Source organism: Lampris incognitus, chromosome 3 (genome assembly GCF_029633865.1).
Source record: "Lampris incognitus isolate fLamInc1 chromosome 3, fLamInc1.hap2, whole genome shotgun sequence".
NCBI lineage: Eukaryota > Metazoa > Chordata > Actinopteri > Lampriformes > Lampridae > Lampris > Lampris incognitus.
Genome location: NC_079213.1, coordinates 25,391,408 through 25,416,431, shown reverse-complemented (window position 1 = coordinate 25,416,431; position 25,024 = coordinate 25,391,408). Strand labels below are relative to the sequence as shown.

General features: G+C 46.1%; 1 protein-coding gene across 1 annotated transcript in view; it reads right to left on the bottom strand.

Moving 5' to 3' along the window:
- Nucleotides 1-25,024, bottom strand: part of apaf1 (apoptotic peptidase activating factor 1) — an 82,989-nt gene that overhangs the window by 22,841 nt on the left and 35,124 nt on the right. The window contains exons 21-26 of the mRNA XM_056276509.1: nt 23,986-24,111; nt 16,267-16,392; nt 13,021-13,152; nt 12,548-12,673; nt 10,084-10,209; nt 7,114-7,260 (exon numbers count right to left, since the gene is read on the bottom strand). Coding sequence (XP_056132484.1) covers nt 7,114-7,260; nt 10,084-10,209; nt 12,548-12,673; nt 13,021-13,152; nt 16,267-16,392; nt 23,986-24,111 — 783 coding nt within the window. The remainder of the gene's footprint in view (nt 1-7,113; nt 7,261-10,083; nt 10,210-12,547; nt 12,674-13,020; nt 13,153-16,266; nt 16,393-23,985; nt 24,112-25,024) is intronic.

Here is a 25,024-nt window from a genome sequence, read left to right as displayed (position 1 = left end):
TTCCGAGACATGTTCCTGTGACACTTGTTTTGAGCCATTATTATGTACCCCAGTTGTAAATCTTATCGGCTTGCTCTTGTGGTTTTATGGTGACCGTGGAAAGACACCTTTTTGCATTTGAACCTTGCTGCAAACCGACTCGTAAAGACTGAATTGAACTAAGAGAGAGAGAAAGATGGGACAGTTTTGGGTCATGAGATGAAAAACAAAGAGGACTGACAAGGAAGAAGGGGTAACAGGGAACGCGCAAGACAAGTCAAGGAGACATCTTCGAGACAGGGAGCTGATCCAGCTGCAAAGAGACAAATTGACAGTGGCACACAATAGAGATTTCTCAGGCTACTGACCTCATGTTGCATCACCTCAGCCCGACTAGCGAGCGCCATGGGACGCATCACCCACTGCCACTTCTCCTGCTCTTATCCGACCAGTAACAGGATAATTTCGTTTAGTATCTATAGCAACACACTGAGTCATGCAAGGTCTGCTGCTATTCACAGCTCTGAGTCTAGAGCGCCTCTGAGATCAGAAAGGCTCGGGTAAACAAGCCCTCATCTTTTCAAGAAGTACCTCACGTCGCCCTCTCCCCTGTGAATCATATCCACGCTCCCACATCTAATCTGCCTTCATCAAATAAAAATATGCCTTCCACCTATCTCCTTACCTCTTTATTAATTCTCTCTGTAAGGGCATCCTGGTGGCGTGGCGATCTATTCTGTTGCCTACCAACACAGGGATCGCCGGTTCGAATCCCTGCGTTACCTCCAGCTTGGTCGGGCGTCCTACAGACACAATTGGCTGTGTCTGTAGGTGGGAAACCGGATGAGGGTATGTGTCCTGGTCGCTGCGCTAGTGTCTCCTCTGGTTGGTCGGGGCACCTGTTCAGGAGGTAGGGGTAACTGTAAAGAATAGCGTGATCCTTCCACACGCTACATCCCCCTGGCTAAACTCCTCACTGTCAGGTGAAAAGAAGAGGCTGGCGACTCCACATGTATCAGAGGAGGCATGTGGTAGTCTGCAGCCTTCCCCGGATCAGCAGAGGGGGTGGAGCAGTGACTGGGACCGCTCGGAAGAGTGGGGTAATTGACTGGATACAATTGGAGAGAAAAAGGGAGAAATAGAGGGGAGCAGGATGTGGGTAAATGGGATTTGGGGATGTTAAAATAAAATCAGTCTTTCAACTGAAATTGTTCTATTCGATTTGTTTTCCTTGAAAAAAAATTAGTAAAAAAAAAAGAAAAAAGAACAAGAACAAGGAAAAAAAATCTTCCTGTAAGGGCGAAAGAGAAGGAGGGGGGGCATGTCCTGAGGCAGTGGGAGAGGAGGAAGGGTAGGAGTGTGGAGGTAAGAGTTGGAACTTTGGATGAAAGGGAGAGAGCTTGCTGATATGATAGAGAAAAGGAAGGTAGATATACTCTGCATGCAAGAGACCAGGTGGAAGGGGAGTAAGGCCAGGAGCATCGCAGGTGGGTTCAAACTCTTCAACCATGGTGTGAATGGGAGGAGAAATGGGGTAAGGGTAATCCTGAAGAAAGAGTATGTCAAGAGTGTGTTGGAGATGAAGAGAGTGTTAGACAGAGTGATGAGTATGAAGCTGGAAATTGAAGGTGTGATGATGAATGTGGTCAGCGCATATGTCCCACAAGATGAGTGTGAGATGGAAGAGAAAGAAGAATTCTGGAGTGAGTTGGATGAAATGGTGGAGAGTGTACCCAAGGAGGACGGATTTTAATGGACATGTTGGTGAAGGGAACGTAGGTGATGATTTTAAACTTCTTGAACTTTTTCAGCTGCCGCAGGAAGTACAGCCTCTGCTGTGCCTTCTTTGTGAGAGAGCTGGGGTTCAGCTCCCTCTTGAGGTCCTGGGTAATGATGGTGCCCAGGAAGTGGAAGCATTCCACAGTGTCGACGGGGTAGCCACACAGGGTGATGGGGGCAGGTGGGGCTGGGTACTTTCTGTAGTCCACAACCATCTCCACTGTCTTTTGAGTGTGGAGCTTCAAGTTGCTTTGGTCGCACCAGGAAACCAGATGGTCAATCTCCCACCTGTAGGTGGACTCATCCTCACTAGAGATGAGCCCAATGAAGGTGATGTCATCAGCAAACTCCAGGCGCTTGACCGGTGACTGGGGGTGCAGCTGTTTCTATTCAGGGTGAAAAGTAGAGGGGAAAGAACAGAGCCTTGAGGGGAACCAGTGCTGAGACCGGGAGTCAAAAACTTGTTTCCAGAGCTTGACGTGATGGTTCCTGTCAGATAATAACTATAATATGCAACAGTGGTACTCAGCATTCAGCTCTTTGTTGACTATATTGCAGCTCTTTTAAGTCTCCAACGTTGCATTTTCTAACGCATTTCACAAGATATTGTCTGAGACACTTGCAGCGGCAATGTTCTTCTTCTGATGAATTTTCAGCAGACTCAACGAAGCAAAGACATATTGCTGCCCTCCACATGTCATCTGCAGAACTCCACTGAATGAGCTAAATCCTTATGTTGAGTCCAGTGCGATGGATGAAATTAACATCAGTTCTTGCGGTGTGGTGCATATTTCAAGAAGAGGGAGGAACACAGGGTGATGTATAAGAGTGGAGGAAAATGCACATAGGTGAACTATATCTTATGCAGGAGGCATGATCTGAAAGAGATTGGAGACTGCAAGATGATGAAAGAGGAGAACATAGCTAGGCAGCATCGGATGGTGGTCTGTAGGATGGCTCTGGATATCAAGAAGAGGAAGACAGTGATGGCAGAGCCAAGGATCAAATGGTGGAAGTTGAAGAAGGAAGACTGTTGTGTGGCGTTCAGGGAGGAGCTAACACAGGCACTGGGTGGTAGTGAAGAGTTGCCGGATGGCTAAGCGACTACTGCAGAAATGATGAGGGAGACAGCTAGGAAGGTATTTGGTGCGTGATATGTACAGAGGAAGGAAGACAAGGAGACCTGGTGGTGGAATGAGGAAGTACAGGAAAGTATACAGAGGTTGGCAAAGAAGAAGTGTCATAGTCAGAGAGATGAAGAAAGTAGACAGGAGTAAAAGAAGATGCGGTGTAATATGAAGAGAGAGGTGGCGAAGGCAAAGGAAAAGGCATATGGTGAGTTGTACGAGAGGTTGGACACTAAGGAAGGAGAAAAGGACTTGTACTGATTGGCTAGACAGAGGGACCGAGTATGAAAGGATGTGCAGCAGGGTAGGGTGATGAAGGATGGAGATGGAAATGTGCTGACAAGTGAGGAGCATGTGTTGAGAAGGTGAAAGGAGTACTCTGAGGGGCTTATGAATGAAGAAAATGAGAGAGAAGGTTGGATGATGTGGGGATAGTGAATCAGGAAGTGCAGTGGATTAGCAAGGATGAAGTGAGGGCAGCTATGAAGATGATGAGAAGTGGAAAGGTGGTTGGTCCAGATGATATACTTGTAGAGGCATAGAGGTGTTTAGGGGAGATGGCAGTGGAGTTTTTAACAAGATTGTTTAACACAATCTTGAAAAGTGAGAGGATGCCTGAGGAGTGAAGAAGAAGTGTACTGCTACCGATTTTCAAGAATAAGGGTGATGTACAGAGCTGTAGCAACTACAGAGGTATAAAGTTGATCAGCCACAGCATGAAGATATAGGAAAGAGTAATAAAAGCTAGATTGAGAGGAGAGGTGATTATTAGCAAGCAGCAGTATGGTTTCTTGCCATGAAAGAGCACTACAGATGTGACGTTTGCTTTCAGAGTTGATGGAGAAGTATAGAGAAGGCCAGAAGGAGTTACACTGTGTCTTTGTAGATTTAGAGAAAGCATATGACAGGGTGCCGAGAGAGGAGGTGTGGTATTGTATGAGGAAGTCGGGAAAGAGAAGTACTATGTAAGAGGGGTACAGGATATATATGAGGGCAGTGTGACAGTGGTGAGGTGTGCGATAGGAATGACGGATGGGTTGAAGGTGGAGGTGAGATTACATCAAGGATCGGCTCTGAGCCTTTTCTTGTTTGCAATGGTAACAGACAGGTTGATAAACGAGTTCAGGCAGGAGTCTCTGTGGACTATGATGTTTGTGGATGACATTGTAATCTGTAGTGAGAGTAGGGAGCAGGTTGAGGAGAGACTGGAGAGGTGGAGGTATGCACTGCAGAGAAGAATGAAAGTCAGTAGGAGCAAGACAGAATACATAATTATGTATGCATGAACGAGAGAGAAGACAGCGGAATGGTGAGCATGCAAGTAGAGGTAACAAAGATGGATGAGTTTAAATACTTGGGGTCAGGTGATCAAAGTAACAGGGAGTGTGGAAGAGAGGTGAAGAAGAGAGTGCAGGCAGGGTGGAGTGGGTGGAGAAGAGTGTCAGGAGTGATTTGTGACAGAAGGGTACCAGCAAGAGTGAATGGAAAGGTTTACAAGATGGTGATGAGACCAGCTATGTTGTATGGTTTGGAGGCGGTAGCACTGATGAAAAGACAGGAGGTAGAGCTGGAGGTGGCAGAGTTGAAGATGCTAAGATTTTCGTTGGGAGTGAAGAAGTAAAGGATTAGGAACAAGTATATTAGAGGGACAGCTCAGGTTGGACGGTTTTGGTGACAAAGCAAGAGAGGCAAAATTGAGATGGCTTGGACATGTGTGGAGGAGAGATATTGGGTATATTGGAGGGAGGATGCTGAAGATGGAGCTGCCAGGCAAGAGGAAAAGAGGAAGACCAAAGAGGAGGTTTATGGATGTGGTGAGGGAGGACATGCAGGTGGCTGGCGTGACAGAGGAAGATGCAGAGGACAGGAAGCGATGGAAACGGATGATCTGCTGTGGTGACCCCTAACAGGAGCAGCTGAAAGAAGTAGCAGTAGTGTACTTGAGACTTTTAATTTGCCCTTAAAACTGGCTGCCCCAACTGAGGTAAATGCTGAGGCAAAGGACTACAGCAAATGGATGGATAAGAAAATGTGGTGACCTGAGAAACAAAAAAGTTTTCTGTGGATAAACTGTATCACATTCTTGGCATTTGGTTGTATAATGAGAGATATATAATGAGAGAATGGACAGCAGTACACTCAGGTATCCGTTGAGAAAAGCTAAAACAACAGCAACCATTGGCGAGTGATATCTTTGCTGAAACTAACGCCTACTCTCTAAGCAAAACACACAGGTAAACACACAGGCAGGCATGCATGTATGCATACATGAATGCTCCCACCCACACACACACACACACTAATGTGAGACATCTGAGATATAAAGCCTCATCGATCAGTAGGGCTGTCCCCTAGGAATTACATCATCATCACATGGTAAGCAGCCAATTGGAGCCCAGCTGAGGCTGCCCCCTTTGTGACCCCATCTCCTGTAAAACTGAAAGCAATAAGAGAGAGGATGGGTACACACCCAGGCTATCAGTGATACAGACCGATAGCAAGCAGGGGCACACATGCACACACACACGCATACATACACACACTCTCACACAAACAATTCCAATCATGTCCAGTGGAGGCTTTGAAATCATGTATCATTCGCTTGCTTACACATATACTGTGCTGGGTGTGTCACACGTAAAACTGCACCTATCTGAGTCTCCCTACATCCTCTTGTAAAACATACCCCTGTGCAGTTGGCATTTCACCCCCTCGCTTTCTTTAACCTGTTATTAAATTGAGCTGGAGGTTAAAGGTTAACTGATCGAAAGGACAGTGTCATGCTGCATGACTGTGTGCGAGTAGCTTTTTTTTGGAGGGGGAGGGGGATTTTTCCTCCCTTTTTCTCCCCAGCTGTATCCGGCCAATTACCCCACTCCTCCGAGCCATTCCAGTCACTGCTCCACCCCCTCTGCTGATCCGGGGAGAGATGCAAACTACCACATGCCTCCTCCGATACATGTGGAGTCGCCAGCTGCTTTTCACCTGACAGTGAGGAGTTTCGCCAGGGGGGTGTAGGGTGTGGGAGGATCACGCTATTCCCCCCATTCCCCCCCCCGAACAGGCACCCCGACCAATGAGAGGAAGCGCTAGTGCGGCAACCAGGACCCATACCCACATCCGGCTTCCCAACCGCAGACACGGCACAGCCAGTTGTGTCTGTAGGGACGCCCGACCAAGCCAGAGGTAACACAGGAATTCGAACTGGTGATCCCTGTGTTAGTAGGCAACGTTATAAACCGCCAAGCCACCCAGACGCCCCCGCAAGTAGCTTTTAAATTTGAGAACCCGTAAGAAAATTTTCAGGCATGTTTAACCATTCATGAGAGAGTGGTGAGCGTTTTTGCCCAGCTGTTCATATGCCACTAAGAGGTGCCACACTGTCTGCTGGAAGAACTGTGCGTATGCTGAGAAACTCCACCGGCATCATTAGTCAATATAGAAGGGGCAAAACTGGTAAGCCAAAGTCAACAGCCACAGACAAGAGAGCAGGAAGTGACTCGGAAAGCAGCTCGTACACATTACACCTTTCCACAACTGCATGCGTTCATCAAAATTTTGAGTCGCAGTGCAACTAGGCCGTCTGCGCTAAAACCGTTGAGGTGGCAGGTGAAGTCAAACTGTAAACAAATCACAGACCAATCAGATTGTCCTCCGCTGGAGATCACTGCCTTATTACCATAGCAATGCACTGAGGTGAGCTTTAAAAAAATAGAGACGGCCAAGGCGTCTGGGAAAAGAGGTGGTCGCTTTACATTTTGACACTTATGACAGTCTCATGTTTTTCCATTTGATGCCCGCTCATAAGCACCCAGTTAGGACAAGGTGTTAGGCTAACAGCTCAGGGAAATGGTTATGCAATAGCCTGCAACCCTATTGCTTCGTCTTATTTGACGTGTACGGAGCCAACATGACATCAGAGCATTTACACAAGTGAGCCAGAAATTTCACCGATTGGGTAGAATTGGTTTAAATGGTATCGTTTATGAAATCGCAGATGAGAGAATGCTGCTTAAAAACTGATTTTCTGAGCTGCTGTCTTAGATGTACGACCGCTTGATATTCAATCGTTTGCATGAAATTGTTAATTTACATCATAATTATCTTCCCAACTGTATTTCTCCCTTGAGTTTCTTTGTCTTTAAACACTAGGAGCGCTTATGTCTGTGATTTGTCAGAACTAATGCACCCATGAGCAAACCATTTGAAAATGCATGTCTCATAGTACCTTAATGTACCCGCCGGTGGAGACCAGAAGGGAGTCGTCTGGGGAGAAGTGCAGGTCAGTCACCCAGCCTCCGTGGAGTGAGTCCATTGCATCCTTGGTGTCACGGGAACAGATCTTCAGCAAGGAGCCATCCCTGACATTCCACAGCTGAGACAGACAGCCAAGAACACTCAGAGTCAGTGGCCATGAAACACTACGAGATGGGGCCATGTTTGATGAACATGCTGCTTTTTTACTGTCGTGAACCTGACACTAGCTCTTCTGTCTTTGTTTTAGGCCTGTCAAGTTGAAGTGAAAGCCATTTTATTTGACACTGTATTCTTACAAGGAATTGTATTCTTAAAATGAATTTGTTCTCTGCATTCAACCCATCCTATTGTACAAGAGCAGTGGGCAGCTGCAGCGCCCGGGGACCAACTCCAGTTCTTCTTTCCATTGCCTTGCTCAGGGGCACAGAAAGGGGTAATAACCCTAACATGCATGTCTTTTTGATGGTGGGAGGAAACCGGAGCAACCGGAGGAAACCCACGCAGACACAGGGAGAACATGAAAACGCCACACAGAAAGGACCTGGGACGGCCTGGGGTTCGAACCCAGGACCTTCTTGCTGTGAGGCAACAGTGCTAACCACTGGGCCACCGTGCCACCCAGTTGTCAGCCACATTGACTTCTAAGTTAGTTTACAATGTCAATGGGCATGGAGCAAGAAAGGCGTCATTACTAGAACATCAGATGTGCCCTGCAAGTACTTGCATGGTTTCTATCTATCTTTATTCATCACCAAATTAATACTTTGAAAAATGGCGCAGGGGAGGAAAACAACTTCATATCCAAACCAGAGAAAATGGAGACATGAAAAGTATCTGGGATATGTGAGAGATATGAAACGCACAGTTAAACGATGCAAAGATAAATTGGCTCAGGGTTCTGTTCTCACTCGTAAATACAAGGCGCCGTAAATAAAGGATTATATGATAAACAATGTCAGAGTAAACCAGCAGTCCTTATATATGTTGTAATTCATCAACAACAACAAAAGAGTCGCAAACAATCTAAATGCTGTGAAATACATCTAGCGCATTCATTATGCAACCGTGCACATGCCATCTACAACTGACAGTGACACATCACACATCCTGCTATATTTAAAACTTGGCATTCTTCACAGGAAAAAAATGACTCACATTGGTTTCCATAGAAACAAAGCTGTGTTTTCATTGTGGTTTATGCAAGCGAATCTGATGGATTCTGCCATTTCTGGATAATGGAAATGGAGCAGTTTAGCTGTGGGGTCCACCAAAGGGGATTAACCCGTTTTTGACTGGTGCGGCAAAGCTGTTTGTCACTGCACAGCAGACGATGCTCAGTGACTTCTGCCTCCTGTCCTGTTCTCGGGCCGTTATCTCAATCAGCCCATGCAACTGAAACACCCCCCTTCTTCCCCTCTCATGTCCTCAGTAACTTTCGCTGTGTGTTCATATGTGAGTGTGCCCAGGGAGGTGCAGTTTCTAAGGCTTTAGGGATCCAATCAGACGGGCCGAGCCCTCTGCTTTCCCTCGCCTCCCACTTTAATATACATCTCCACCTCTTCCCCCTCCACTCGCTCCCTCCAGCATCTCCCTACACCTGCCCCAATTCCTGCACCCCTCCCGAGAAGCAGCAGCCATCTCTCCTTTTCCTCTTCTTTCAGCAGTTATTCACTCCTTTCATTCCATCTCCGCTCAGTGCAATTTAGCCATATTAATAAGCACTTCATCTTAATTAGTGGTGAGATGTAATTATGGAGGGATTTCTGGTGTAAATAGTGACTGCTTTTACTGTGTTGTTTTGTTTTGTTTTTTTTGGTGCAAAACAAATGACCTAATTGAGGACCCCATTACTGCACATGCTCCCTCTGGTAATATAATAATGCCTTCTGGTAGAAGCTTTTATCCAAAATACCTAACAGTACCAGAGCTGCTTACACAGCATGGATGGCCCCCATGGGAACAGTATCCCCAACACTGTGGTCGGCTCGGTCCGCCAAGCCGAGCAGGACCCCCAGTCTCTATCCCCTCATCTCTCCTTTTCAGCCTCCCTGCTTCTTCTTCTTCATCCTCTCCTTCACTTATCTTTCCTTCTATTGTTTTCCTCTGTAAACTTTCACCCTCCAAACTAAAAGCAACCCAGTCGTTCAAACCCTGTGCACTGCTGCTTCCCTCTATATTCTTCTATGCTCTCCTTCGAAATGCCTGCTCCTTTTTCTTTTTCTTTTGGATCCCCCCCCCTCCTTCTCCTGAATTGTACATGGCCAATTACCCCACTCTTCCAAGCCGTCCCACTCGCTGTCGCTGCTCCACCCCCTCTACCAATCCAGGGAGGGCTGCAGACTACCACATGCCTTCTCCGATATATGTGGAGTCGCCAGCCGCTTCTTTTCACCTGACAGTGAGGAGTTTCACCAGGGGGATGTAGTGTGTGGGAGGATCGTGCTATTCCCCCAAATTCCCCTTCCCCCCGAACAGGCGCCCCAACCGACCAGAGGAGGCGCTAGTGCAGCGACCAGGACACATACCCACATCCGGCTTCCCACCTGCAGACACAGCCAATTGTGTCTGTAGGGATGCCCGACCAAGGCGGAGGTAACGGGGATTCAAATCGGCGATCCCCATGTTGGTAGGCAACAGAATAGATCGCCACGCCACCTGGATGTCATGTCTGCTCCTTCATCCACACTCATCTGCTCTTCTTTGCTCTTTTATCCTCTTCACTTCCTTTTTTTTTTTTTGTACATTTAGTCATTTACAACAGCTCACCTGAAGAAAAAGCTCTTTGGCGATATATTTCAGCAAACAGTCCTGGGCTGTTTAAACCAACGCCTGTGATAAGGAAGTGCTGGGTTAAGATACTATAAGGACCAGGCAACAGGGGTTAAATGTTTCTTTCCCTCCCATCTCTCTGCCTGTTATCGCTCTATCCCTCTATACACACCCGTATCTCTCCATTGTCGTCCCCCGTGGCAAGCCGCCTGCTGTCCCAGGAGAATCGGCAGCTCCGGACACAAGCCTGGTGACCGCTGAGCAGGTGGACACACTGCCGCGACTCACAGCGCCACACCTGAGGGCCCAAAGCAGGACATGGCATCAGCACAACACAAAAAAAGTAGAAAATGTCTTATAAAACAAAACGAGAAAAGGGAGGTAAACTGTCAAAAAACAAACAAATGAACAAAAGATGAACAGACGGAAACAGATATGTGTACCTCAAACCTCTTTGTTTCAGTCCAAAAATTGCTATGACAATAAAGTGCTTGATGCTACACTCCTGAAAAACATTTTTGTTGAATTAACTAGCACCCATGGTGATACTGGTCATGATATTGGTGTTGGATCATACCAAATCCCAGACATCCATTTGAAATGAAACATTGGTCAGTGCCACTGATTCACCATCATATGTACTACCCCCCAACCAAATAAACATGGGTTTTATTGACAGAATATCTGGAGGTTAAGATCTTCTCTTCTTGTTTGTCACAACAATGTTGCGTCTTCTTCAAACTCTATAAAACAATGTGTGCTGTATCATTTTTGCTGCATGCTTTGCATGCAAATCTTCAGTATCGTGGCTCCTAGTAAGTGCTACTCATACCAGGATGAAATGCAATTATACACTGATGTTTATGCTCAACAGAGGAATGTGAACCAGGGTATATTTTTGTTGTTAATATCATTCTTCATCATCATTATAATCCTAACACAGAATTTTGCTCTCTTCTTCAAACCACTGATCATCCAATAATGGGTCACATGAGGACAAATAATCGCCCTTTTCCATTATGAATGCACTGTCAGTGCTGTTGGAGTACCACATCAGAAGAGCTCTCTCTCTGTCTGTCTCTTGTCTCTCTCTCTCTGTCTCTCTCTCATCCTGCACTGCAGAGAAAATAACAAATAACATGGCTCATAATTAGAGACCTCATTTGGCAAGTGATTGACTGTCCAGACAGACACAAAGTCTCATTCATTCATCTGAAGGTCAGGAGATACAGAGAAATACGGGGGTGGGGGGTGGAACAGAACGTCCTCGTTCTTTTTATGGTGTTCGACAAAACACACTCGGGGCTAGGCTTTTTGATTCGACCTCCAAAGATACAAAGAGTGGGGATTTTTGTGTGTGTGTGTGTGCGCATGTGTGTGTATTTTTGCATGTTTTTCAAACAAGGCCTCAAAACTGTTCTGAGAAGGGGAAGAACTGGCTGCTAAATTACTTCCCCACCACCACAGCCTTAAACAAACACACACACAGCTCAATTATCCGGTTTGCCAAATCCATTTAACGCTCTCTCGCTGCTGTCCTATTCACGGATGCCAGTTCAGATGTTGACATGGTGCCTGCCGTCCAACTCGGTACTCCCATGTGAAACTCAGTGGATGCAGCTCTAAAACCAAGTGACCACCTTGCCATTGTCTTACGACTGGACACTTAGGAGTGCCCATTGTCATCAGTGGATGGATATGGCACAAAGAAGTTTATATCAGACACTAAAACCACAGTTTTTTTTTTAACCAAGTATCATTAAAGAGAATGGCTCTGAAAGTATCAGAATCAATTAAAAAAAAAGGATTAACTTAAACCCGCTCTACAGCCCAGAACTAACCTTGTTAGTTCGTTTATCATCTTTTTAATATGTATGACAAATACCTTTCTCTTGCAAGCTTGAGGCTTTTTTCAATAATTAATTAAAAAAAGACATTAAAATTTTTCAATTTTGATGGAAAAGCTTCACCAATCAGCACATCTACACCTACAATTGAGGGCCATGAGTTGGCACTGGCTAAATTTTGGGGGTTTACACTTGGCAAGGGTAGGAAAACACTGCTCTAGCCAACTGAGTCTGTGAAAGACAGACCAAAGTCAAACACAGCAGTGTTGGTCTAGGCCTACCTTGTCAAGACCCATGTGACCATGCACCATATCCAGCCAGCAAGGTGGGTGGGTTGTGGGTCATACAGCTGGGCAGGCAGGTTAACAGGTCTATATGCTGCGGTCAGACTTAATCATCTCTGGGGGTGGGTGTACGAGGACAGAGCGACCTAAAGGCCCAATGTAGCTCAAAATCTTGACTCCATGCCAGGAACCATCTGCTGCACACTGATCACTAAGATCCATGAGCTCTCTGCTGAAGATGGTTAACCTGAGATATGGCCCAGAGCAATGACGATACTTGGTGGAGGCAGCATCCACTGAAGTGTATTGCGCTCTAGAGAATGAGGAAGACCTGGGGAAATCCTGGCAATACATCGTTGTGTTAAGAGGTCATGTGTTTTTACTGGCTACACAAGATCACATGTGCAATCCCGTGTGTGTGTGTGTGTGTGTGTGTGTGTGTGTGTGTGTGTGTGTGTGTGTGTGTGTGTGTGTGTGTGTGTGTGTGTGTGTGTGTGTGTGTGACCTTAGCGGTCCTGTCAGCAGAAGTGGTGGCAAAGAGGCGTCCATCTGGTGAGATGTGACAACCCAGGATGGCTTCCTGGTGACCTTCTATATCATGCAACTTTTCACCACTCTCCATGTCCCACACCTGTTTACCAGAGAGATGAAGAGTGAAAAAAGGAGACCCAGAGGTAACATAACAGAAAGGAAGGAAGGAAAGGAAATATCAACAAGCTAAGACTTCAGCAGAATACCTGAGTCATATACCTCTGGGACCTCTGGCTTCAAATATATACCACCATATCCTGAGGTCTAACCTTCTCAAAATACTTTTCTCTCCTATGTCTTTCAATGTTATGTAGCAAGTTTCTTCTTTTTTTTTTAATATTTTGTTTATATCATCATTACTATCATCATTTATTTCCATATTTTTACTGATGGTATGCCACTCTGGAGTCTCTTCTGTCTGTGCATATATGTATGTTTTTTCTGTACCTTGAGTGTGCCATCGAAGGACCAGGACAGTAGATGGGTATTGCTGGAAGAGTTGGACATAAGGGAGAAGCGTCGAACCTGCTCCTTGTGGCCTTGTAGTACCTTACACTCCCCAGTCCTCCACCTCCAAACCTACAGGGGGCAGCAGAGACACAAAGACAACCCTCTGACTATCAGTTTATCAAAACTGTAACAGCACTAATACTACACTACTTTCGGCTGTTCCTGTTAGGGGTCGCCACAGCAGATCATCCGTTTCCATCTCTTCCTGTCCTCTGCATCTTCCTCTGTCACACCCACCACCTGCATGTCCTCCCTCACCACAGCCATAAACCTCCTCTTTGGCCTTCCTTTTTTCCTCTTCCCTGGCAGCTCCATATTCAGCATCCTTCTCCCAATATACTCAGCATCTCTCCTCCACACATGTCCAAACCATCTCAATCTTGCCTCTCTTGCTTTGTCTCTAAACCGTCCAACCTGAGCTGTCCTTCTAATATACTCATTCTTAACCTGGTCAATTTCCGTCACTCCACATGAAAATCTTATCATCTTCAACTCTGCCACCTCCAGCTCCACCCCGTCTTTTCATCAGTGCCACCGTCTCAAAACCATACAACATAGCTGGTCTCACTACCATCTTGTAAACCTTCCCTTTCACTCTTGCTGGTACCCTTCTGTCGCAAATCACTCCTGACACTCTTCTCCACCCACTCCACCCTGCCTGCACTCTCTTCTTCACCTCTCTTCCGCACTCCCCATTACTTTGAACAGTTGACCCCAAATATTTAAACTCATCCACCTTCATCACTTCTACACCCCTTGCATCCTCACCATTCTGCTCTCCTCCCTCTGGTTAACACATCTGTATTCTGTCTTGCTCCTACTGACTTTCATTCCTCTTTTCTCCAGTGCATACCTCCACCTCTCCAGGCTTTCCTCAACCTGCGCCCTACTCTCACTACAGATCACAATGTCATCCACGAACATCATAGTCCACAGAGACTCCTGCCTGATCTCATCTGTCAACCTGTCCAACACCATTGCAAACAAGAAAGGGCTCAAAGCTGATCCTTGATGTAATCCCACCTCCACCTTCAACCCATAAGTCATTCCTACTGCACACCTCACCACTGCCACTCCCAACTCCCTCATACAATACCACACCTAAAAAGACACAGTGTAACTCCTCTGACCTTCTCTATACTTCTCCATTAACATTCTCAAAGCAAACATCACACCTGTAGTGCTCTTTCCTGGCATGAAACCATAGTGCTGCTCGCTAATCATCACCTCTCCTCTTAACCTAGCTTCCCCTACTTGTTCCCATATCTTCATGCTGTGGTTGATCAACTTTATACCTCTGTAGTTGCTACAGTTCTGCACATCACACCTATTCTTAAAAATCGGTACCAGTGTACTTCTTCTCCACTCCTCAGGCATCCTCTCACTATCCAAGATTGTGTTAAACAATCTGGTTTCAACTCAGCCACTGAGGATGCACAAGCCAGTGCATTCTTAGTAGTGGTCCCAGGCCCGGATAAATGGGGAGGGTTACGTCAGGAAGGGCGTCTGGTGCAAAACCTTTGCCAAATCAGATGCAGATCATAAATCAGATCTCCATACTGGATCAGTCAAGGCCCGGGTTACCAATGAAACTATAACAGCAGCAAGACAAAAATTGAATAATGTGACAAATGAAATTAAAAAAAAACCCTTTGAGTGGCAGTTAAATGTCCCATTCCAAAATTATCATGTGAAAGATGTGATGTGTAATGAATGGCTTCTTTTTTGGTGCGGGCGCAGACGCAGCTGTGGTGGTCTTGCGCCATCCATACTTCCACAGAGCAAGTTTTTCTTCAGCCAGCCACCGAAGCGACACGTGATTTTTGATTTCATTTTCTAGGTCTGGCATTTTCAACCTAAAACTCCCTGCTTGTTTGTGTTGGTAATCCCATCCCTGCTACAGTTTATATATAATCACAGAGCATATAATCATGTATCCCTTTGTGGGGATAACCTTAAAGCTCTGGTCTGGCTACTTAAAAATAGATTACATTCAGCATCAGGTTTTGGGGTTTACAGAAATGTGTACATGGTCACACTAGCCGGAGGAGTGGTTCAACTGAGTTCAGGTGAGAGAGGTGAGACTAAGAGAATGAGATCATCCTATTAATCACAGCCACGCAGTGCATGTTCGAACCTCTCTCTCTGAATAGTATCCGTCACCATTCCGAAAGGTTAGCATCCATCACGGGTTGCTGGCAACACCAGGAGAGCTCTTTACATTCTCTCCGTGTCTGCAAATTTCCCCAATATACATCTAAATAATGCGCCGCCATTTCCCTTAGAGCATGTGTCAAACAGTGTGCATTTGAATAGCTCATGAATAAGCTGTGCATGGGCCGTGAATAGTGACGGCGTCGGCAAGTGCTCGTGTGAATACTCAACAAGGGCTGGGCTGCTGAGCAGGAAGCCGAGAGTTGCAGCGGACAGGGCTGTCGGCAAGGAGAAAGGTGGAGGAGGTGGAGGAGGGGGGGGGGGAGATGAAAGGAGAGGAGATGGGGAAATGAGCAGTGGGGCATGAACGCATGCTGGAGAGCGGTGAGGGTGGGCAACAGAGCAGAACTGCCTGGAACACACACACACATACACACACTTTTCTGTCAACACCAGAGCAAGAGGGAGATAGAAAGCTAAATGTAAAAAGGGAGGCCAAAGTCAAAGAGAGGAGGGATGGTGTGGTGGTGGGAGGGGGTGAATGATGATGGGGTGAAAAAGGGAAGAAAAAAAGGTGGTAGAGTGTAACAGGTGGGGGTAGAAACACCTGAGCGAGCAGAACTGTATGTGGGTGAGTGGTTCAGCGGCAGGAAGTTTCGCTGTGATGAATGAGGAGGGAAAAGAGAACAATCAATAGGAAGAAAAAGAGGAGGGGCGGTCCTACACCATGTATTAAGTGACAAAGAAGGCAGAGGGGGAGAGAGAGAAATGTAAACCTCTCATTACAGACAGACAAGGAAATATAGACAGTTACAGGAGAAGGTATAGAGAGAAGGTATAGAGAGCTCTTGAGCGAGGTATAGAGAAAGGAAGCATAGAGGGAAGCATAGAAGAAGGTATGGAGAGGCATAGAGGGAGGTATGGAAAGAAGTATGGAGAGAGTGGGAATTGTAACAGGGAGATGGAGAGAAACAAAAAGAGAGTCCATATAAACAGATAGAGAAGTGTAAAGAGAGAGTGTTCACCCACCCTGATGGTGGTGTCCTCTGAGGAGGAGATAAGCGTCAGTCCGTCCTGGCTGAAGTGGCAGTGCAGCACCGTTTTGGTATGGCCCTGCAGGGTGGCCAGGGTTATCCCAGACGGTACCTCCAACACCTGAAGAACAAGACAACATCATCCATCATCAACTTCTACGGAGTAGGAGTAATGTCAGAGAGGGGACAGATCAGTGTGTGTGTGTGTGTGTGTGTGTGTGTGTGTGTGTGTGTGTACATGTAAGGGATGGACAGCAGTCACAGCAAGAAAAGATGCATATACCGTGCATGCAGAAGCATGATTTGACTCCTATGCACACACAAGGCTGACATGTGGTGTCTTAGAAAATACCTGAAAGGAACGCTAACAACATATTCCAGCAGGAGAGCAAGAACACCACACCCTGACCCTGGATAAATAGCTTTGAATGACGTTCGAGGAAGCAGATTTGAGAGAGAATGAGAGCAAGACAGCTTCTAACGCTAATGTCGGGTTTACGGTGATAAGCACATCTAAAAGACACAAGAACCGAGGTGGGGGAAAAAACATAGCAGGTGCAGACTGCGATTGATCAGTCCAGCGAAGACCGTGGACAGCTGACAGGGGTTAGGCAGCCTCGTGTGAAGGCCCGCCAAGACATTACTGGCAGACACCAAAATTGAAACCGCTTTGATGCTTTTAAGATTCGACCTGGGTCATGGACTTCAGTGTGCTCTCACTCAGGAAACACTACCTCTGTAAAAAAACAAATTTTAATAAGTAAGTTCTTGGGATGGAAATCTTTGATGGACTGTGTGGTGCTGGTTTCAAATGAGATCATCCCAGAGAGGGAAAGGGACAGCAAGACAGAGAAAAAAACAGAAGGATAGAGAGATAACATTGCGAACATCCTCAAAAATGTTACCCCACGGTGCCCGGGAAGTGTGGCGGTCTATTCCGTTGCCTACCATCACAGGGATCGTCGGTTCGAATCCCCGTTTTATCTCCGGCTTGGTTGGGCGTCCCTACAGACACAATTGGCTGTGTCTGCGGGTGGGAAGCCGGATGTGGGTATGTGTCCTGGTCGCTGCACTAGCACCTCCTCTGGTCGGTCGGGGCACCTGTTCGGGGGGGGTAGTATGATCCCCCCACGTGCTACATCCCCCTGGCGAAACTCCTCACTGTCAGGTGAAAAGAAGCGGCTGGCGACTCCACATGTATCAGAGAACACATGTGGTAGTCTGCAGTCCTCCCTTGATTGGCAGAGGGGGTGGAGCAGCGACCAGGACGACTCGGAAGAGTGGGGTAATTGGCTGGACGCAATTGGGGAGAAAAAGGCGGGGGGGGGGGGTCAAAAAAACAAAAAAGTTACCCCAATTGGTGGTTTTCAGAGTAGGGTCTCTGAATAGCCAAGGGGGCTTGAGGAACTGTATGTACCACCACAGCATAGGATGAATCCAGTTTTACCAAGGCTTATTTTTCCACTAGTGTTACATTACCCAGAAGACAGCACAATAATGGAATATAGTTGGATTGCTAATTTGATCAAAGATCCCACCACCAACTAGAGAAGAATTGTGTATTTTTGTAAACAATCACCAGGGACCAAAATAAACAACAAAAAGAAAATCCCGACCCAAAAATCTTCCGACTGTCAACAGTAAAGGGAGGGATTAGTAAGAGAGTTGTATTTTTGTTGTGTTATGAAACATTGATATGGATGAATACTGCAGTTATGAAAGTGTTATAAATAGTAATGTCGAGGAACTAAACAAAACCTTCCTTTTTCCTAATAAACCCCTGATATAGCTGTCCTATAATGATCAAAACGATTCGAATTGAGCTCCACTAATGATTGGAACTTGCAAACACCCCCAATAATTTATGCTAAGGCGTCTGGGTATCATGGCGGTCTATTCCATTGCCTACCAACACAGGGATCACCGGTTCGAATCCCCGTGTTACCTCCGGCTTGGTTGGGTGTCCCTACAGACACAACTGGCCATGTCTGTGGGTGGAAAGCCGGATGTGGGTATGTGTCCTGGTCGCTGCACTAGCGCCTCCTCTGGTCGGTCGGGGTGCCTGTTTGGGGGGGAGGGCGAACTGGGGGGAATAGCGTGATCCTCCCCTGGCAAAACTGCTCACTGTCAGGTGAAAAGAAGCGGCTGGCGACTCCACATGTATTGGAGGAGGCATGTGGTAGTCTGTAGCCCTCCCCGGATCGGCAGAGGGGGTGGAGCAGCGACCGGGACAGCTCGGGAGAGTGGGGTAATTGGCTGGATACAATTGGGGAGAAAAAGAGGGGGGGAAAAACAAATAATAATAATGATAATTTAGGCTTGAGAAAGTGAGAAAAATATTAAGTCATACTTGGTTATGAATGACTTGTAGGGAGTGCTAGAAAGAATTGCAATCAACGAAAAATAAACAAATTAAAAAAAAGTTAAAACCCTCTTGGGAAGAGACAAAAAAAAAACTTTTACCTCTTACTACGCAGTATAAATAAAAATAAATTGCCTCGCACATTATCTTCCATCCAGGCACATTTGGGACTTCGGTGCCTGCTGCAATATTTACACCTCTGAGGAGAGGGGTGAACAAGCCTTGGGGTGCACCGACCACATTTGTCGAACTCCCGTTTCGAGACGCACATTTCAAAGCCTGAGAGAGCAATCGGGTGAGCGCTGCACACGCCCAACTCAAGGATTATGGGATGTTGTGGTGAGAGCCCCCAAGGCCGTACGGTAAAAAAATAAATAAAATAAAAAATAAAAAAGGAAAGGATGGACGGTTGCTTATTTAAAATCCTGTTTGAAGGGGTCTGGAGTAAACAAGTCACTGAAGTGGCGCTGAACTTCTCTGAAATCAAACAGAGACGGATGAGAACAGTCTAGGTTTGATACGGTCCACGTCCGAAGCTGTTTGATTTGACTTCAATAATACATAACAGCAGTCGCTAAACTGCCCCTTGTTCCGTCAGTGATCAAGTGCCAATTAGAGTCACACCGGACTCAGTGATCAGATACGACTTTTCATGTCTAAAAATCTTGAACACGACATAATATTCAAATAGTCAGCAACAATCTTTTATTTGTAGACACCTAACACTGTATTTCTTATACTTGTATCCATAACGGTTCTCATTTGTTTTGAGAACTGTGAGGGAGTGGTTAAGTCCTCATTAATTAATATTCATGATGTAATATTTGAGTGACAGGTTGGTGGTAAGGGTGGGTGGGGTTTCATATTTTAATCATTTGGTCCTGAGTATCAGTAAACAGCGGTTGAGAGAAGCTGAATCGGGGGGGTACTTTCAGAAAATGAAAAATAGAAAACCTGAATCCCTCTTTTTCAAACTGGATTATATTTCAGTAGGAAGGGACAGTACAAAATGTATGACGATTAAAGTAATAAATGTTTTTACAAAATATTAATGTTTCAATTTTGGTCCAACTTTAATAATGGGCGGAATGGTGGCCCAGTGGCTAGTGCTGTCGCCTCACAGCAAAAAGGTCCTGGGTTCAAACCCTGGGGTTGTCCAACCTTGGGGGTCATCCCAGGTCGTCCTCTGTGTGGAGTTTGCATGTTCTCCCCGTGCCTGCGTGGGTTTTCTCCGGGTGCTCCGGTTATCCAACCATCAAAAAGACATGCATGTTAGGGTTAATACTCCCGTCTGTGCCCCTGAGCAAGGCATGGCAAGACAAACTGGAGTTAGTCCCTGGGTTCTGCACAGCGGCTGCCCACTGCTCCTAGCTACACAGCTAGCACGGGTTAAACGCAGAGAAAAATTTCCCGATGGAGATGAATAAAATATATCAAAACCAAAAAAATCAAAAATAAACAAAAAATGGACACATGGACGCATGCACACACACACACTAGAGTGCGCTACTCAAACACATGCTAACACTTTCCCTACCATACCTTAACACTGCCTGCATCCAGCCCTATCGTCACCACCAGACCCCTGTAGCATTTCAACAGCTGCAGGATCTTCCAGCTCAAGGTCTTCATTACCCACCTAGCCTGCTGCCCTAATGCCTGTTACAAAACACACACATACATATTCAGACACGTGAATATACACACACACACACACACACACACACACACACACACACACACACACACACACACACACACACACACACACACACACACACACACACACACACAAACACACACATTTACTCTCTTTCCTCTCCTGTGCCTCTCCATCCTTCTCTTTGTGACAGAAAAGCAGTTTGACATCTGCAGAGAACATGGAGAACAAAAACAAAATTGGCATGCCAAACACACGGTCGATGCGAGCTGGGTACTGAACTGAAGTTGATGAATTACTTGGAACTTTTTTTTCCCCTGAGTGGTTTTTACTGAGCAGAAGTCCTGACGAGGTTAGAGGGAGGCTGAGTGTCCACCACTGCAGTCTCCAGCACGTAAAACACAATGTTAGGGGCTCCCCCTGCTGTTAGCTGGGCGAACAACAGCGATAAGGGCTGAGCGTGCTTTGTATGGGGGGGCGAGAGGATTCTTGCAGTGAGCGCATGAATTGGTGAAATTTGGCTCGTAAAAATTAGCAAAACATACAATACCACAAATGCTTCACTAATAAGATAAATTAGTCTGACAGATTAGTTTAACGGGGTGGTCAGACTGACCCAAAGGTCTCATATACAATCCCAGTCATAAATACGTTTGAGCATGACACTTAACGCCTCATTTCAAGTCGCTCTGCATAACTGAGCCATCAAAATGCCTAAAATGCTAAACAGTTGTTGACATCTTAATTTTTTTTCTTAAATGACCCCAGTCATCGGCTATTGCTTACCCAATACCTTACACAAGAGGTTTCCAGTGTAGCAGTCTGTAAGTGCAAGCAAATGACGGTGATTAATAGGTAGTGTTCCAGTCCAACTCACACAGCGCTTTGCTGGCAACTACTTACCCTGACAACACAGATTTCATAATGAGTTACTTTTCCGACTAATAACTTATATTAAATCTCTGTTTCTACACACACAAATAAATGAAAACGAGTTTGCATGACAAGCCGTACAATTTTGACTTATTTCATTACGAAGAAATTAATGACATTTGTATTTGCTGGTAATAACATAGAGTAATTCTAACAACCTGAACGTCTAAAACATTATTCACCATCGCAGGCTTCTTTGGTAAACAGCTACAAAGATGTGTGGAGTACATGGATGGCAGTCGTCATTTTCTCCCATGAGAGAAAACTACAGGACGTTCATCTTCTAATTTCTTGGTTGCAGCATTCATGGACGTAATTGTCCAACAACAACCAACCGGCACTGTCACATCTACTAGTCCTGCTTCCTGGTCTCTGCAGTGTCCCACCTCTCAATGGGACTCTACTGACCCTGCACCTGTAGTCACCAGGCAAAAATCTAATGTATGACTGCAGAAAAATAAAGGCCAGGAGCTCCCTGCTGTAGAGTCAATGTGATACCGAGGACAACTTTCTGGTCACTTCTGATGAGCGTCGTTGTTCACAGCATGGAAAGCTTTGCGCAGAAAAGAACACCTTGTTTCAGGAAAACGGGAATCGATATATGACTGTCTATTTCATCAGAGGTTCAAATATTTGATTTTTTTTTTTTTTGGTGTGGATTTTACCCCCTATTTCTTTCCACTTGTACTTGGCCAATTACCCCACTCTTCCAAGCCGTCCCAGTCGCTGCTCCACCCCCTCTGCCAATCCGGGGAGGGCTGCAGACTACCACATGCCTCCTCTGATACATGTGGAGTTGTCAGCCGCTTCTTTTCACTTGACAGTGAGGAGTTTTGCCCGGGGGATGTAGCGCATGGGAGGATCATGCTATTCCCCCCAGTTCCCCCTCCCCCCTGAACAGGTGTCCCGACTGACCAGAGGAGGCGCTAGTGCAGTGACCAGGACATATACCCACATCCAGCTTCCCATCCACAGACACAGCCAACTGTGCCTGCAGGGACGTCCAACCAAGCCGGAGGTAACGCGGGGATTCAAACTGGCGATCCCTGTGTTGGTAGGCCACAGAATAAACACCCATTTTCCCACTTTCTAATGTTCTCAAGCACTCATACTTCCTTCACATATCTTTAGGTTTTCAAGAGAGAGGAAAGAAGACATACAAGAAGAGCATAATGAAGAGGACCGAGGACGTCTTTCTCTGTCAAGAAACAATTGATTATCAACCAGCAAGACAAACAGCGACGGTTGAAGGGGACCAGAGGGACAGACAGGATGTGACAAAAGAGGGAAAATAACTAAAATGAAAAACAAAGACAGGAGTAAATTGCTACATGCACAAAAGAGAAAAACAAAGGCGCAAAGATTTGAGAACTAAAATTAAGTGTCAAGATAAAAATGGTAAAAAAAAAAAAAGACAAATAAAACGAGATTATTAAAGAGAGGTAGATGAGAGTTGACTATACAGAGGCTGTTAGCACAATCACCTCCTATTACTGCATGTGGCAATCGAGCACCTCAAACAGCAAGGTGAGAGTGTTACACACACACACACACACACACACACACACACACACACACACACACACACACACGGTGGGAATTCACCATCTTCCACCTGCCAAATGTCGACTGGACTTGGTTGTTGCTGGTTATTTGAGCTACCAACACTGGCGTAAATATAGGTGTTGCAGCCGGTGCAGTGGCACCAGGGCCCATCACTAGGGGGGGGCCCGTCAATATTTCTGCATGCATTGTCCTAGTCCAATGTTACGTGTCTGTTTTGAGCATGTGATGATAGCTTGTTTAACGCGCGCAATATCATTTACCTATCTAGCCTACCTAAGTAACATTAGAAAAATAAAATCAAGCAAGCAAGCATGAGTTACACACATAAAAGTGGATGTAAAAAGAGGAAGGAGAGCAAGGAAAAAAAGGAAAGCTGCAATGTGTGCTGCGTGCGTGCCAAACCATGCAATCTACCAGGTTTTGAGTCTGATGTGTGCTCCCCTGTTACTGTCAAATGACCAGGCTATTAGCTATATTACAGCCTAGTTGCTTTGTTGACTTGTTTCATTGCCTTGTCGACTGATTTGATTTAGGGACCGTCTGTTTAGGTTTCCGAACTCTGTCCGTGGTGCGTCCGCTCTCCGTGGCTCTGAAGTGTAGCCAATCGTTGACGTACCGACCTTTACAATAACTAATCTGTGTAAACTTTGTCTGTTACTTGGATATTTCTATTTTATTTGTTATATTTTATGCTGTGAAGCACTTCGTGATTGTATATCTGTGAAAGGTGCTATACAAATAAATTACTAAAATTACTTACTAAACCCACCTATGGTGGTGGTGGTGTGTGTGTGTGTGTGTGAGCGAGTGAGAAAGAGACGGGGGGGGGGGGGGTTGCTTGCACCAGGGCCCATAATAAATATGTTACGCCTGTGGCTACCAACTACTCTAGCTGATAGCTAACTTGTGCTATCCTATCTTAAAAACCTGGTAGGATGGTTGAAATAGTGGCAGCGGCTAGTAAATTAGCTCATTTATGTGCCACAAAGCTTAGCGTACTGACACGTTCCAGCTTTGACAAACATACACAAGCGTGCACACACCAACTGCATACGCACAAACAAACACGGCAGTACACAAACACAGACGCCCATGTAAGATGCCTATGTAATTAGTAGTTAAAACAGTGTGTGTGTGTGTGTGTGTGTGTGTGTGTGTGTGTGTGTGTGTGTGTGTGTGTGTGTGTGTGCTACCTTTACAGTCCCGTCATCTTGGCCCAGGGCCACGGCTGAAGGCTGTCTACAGATACAGGTGCAACGGATCCTTGATGACTGTTCCTCCGACTGGAACATCAACTCTCCTGTCCGACCATTATGTACCTGACACACGCACACGCACACGCACGCACACACACACACACACACACACATACACACACAGTCACTTTCCAAGATGGTGTGATTTATGTACAAGCCTGTCTCTTACATTCATGCTCATCAGCACATTCAGACGAACGCACACCTGCTGCCAGCAGCACAGCCTCACAAACACATCACTGCTAAAATCTGCCACATGTGGCTGGCTGACCCAGCAGCTTAGGACTCCTTCAAGTCAAATTAACTCTTTTTTATCCCCCACCCCCCTTTTTCCCCTCCCAATTGTACTTGGCCAATTACCCCACTCTTCTGAGCCATCCTGGTTGCTGCGCCACCCCCACTGTCGATGCAGGGAGGGCTGCAGACTACCACATGCCTCCTCCGATACATGCGGAGTCACCAGCCGCTTCTTTTCACCTGACAGTGAGGTGTTTCGCCAGGGGGACGTAGCGCGTGGAAGGCTCACGCTAGTCCCCCCTCCCCCCTGAACAGGTGCCCCGACCGGCCAGAGGAGGCGCTAGTGCAGCGACCAGGACACATACCCACATCCGGCTTCCCACCCGCAGACACGGCCAATTATGTCTGTAGGGACGCCCGACCAAGCTGGAGGTAACACAGGGATTCGAACCAGCGATCTCCATGTTGGTAGGCAACAGAATAGACCGCCACACCCCCCGGACGCCTTAACTTTATTTGTTTAGCCCTAGATCATGCAGTTTCAGAGAGCTTTTTATTCATGCAGCAAAAACGGTCAATAGTGTGGACAGCAATGGATGACACCCTGTATCCTAAGACCCTCAATTTTGACGAAGGAAAAAAAAACCTTTCCAGAAATAAAATGGAGGAGACATTGTAATAAGCATGGAAGAGGTGTCGATTGAGCAAGGTAGACAATGCGGTAATAGATTTAGAAATA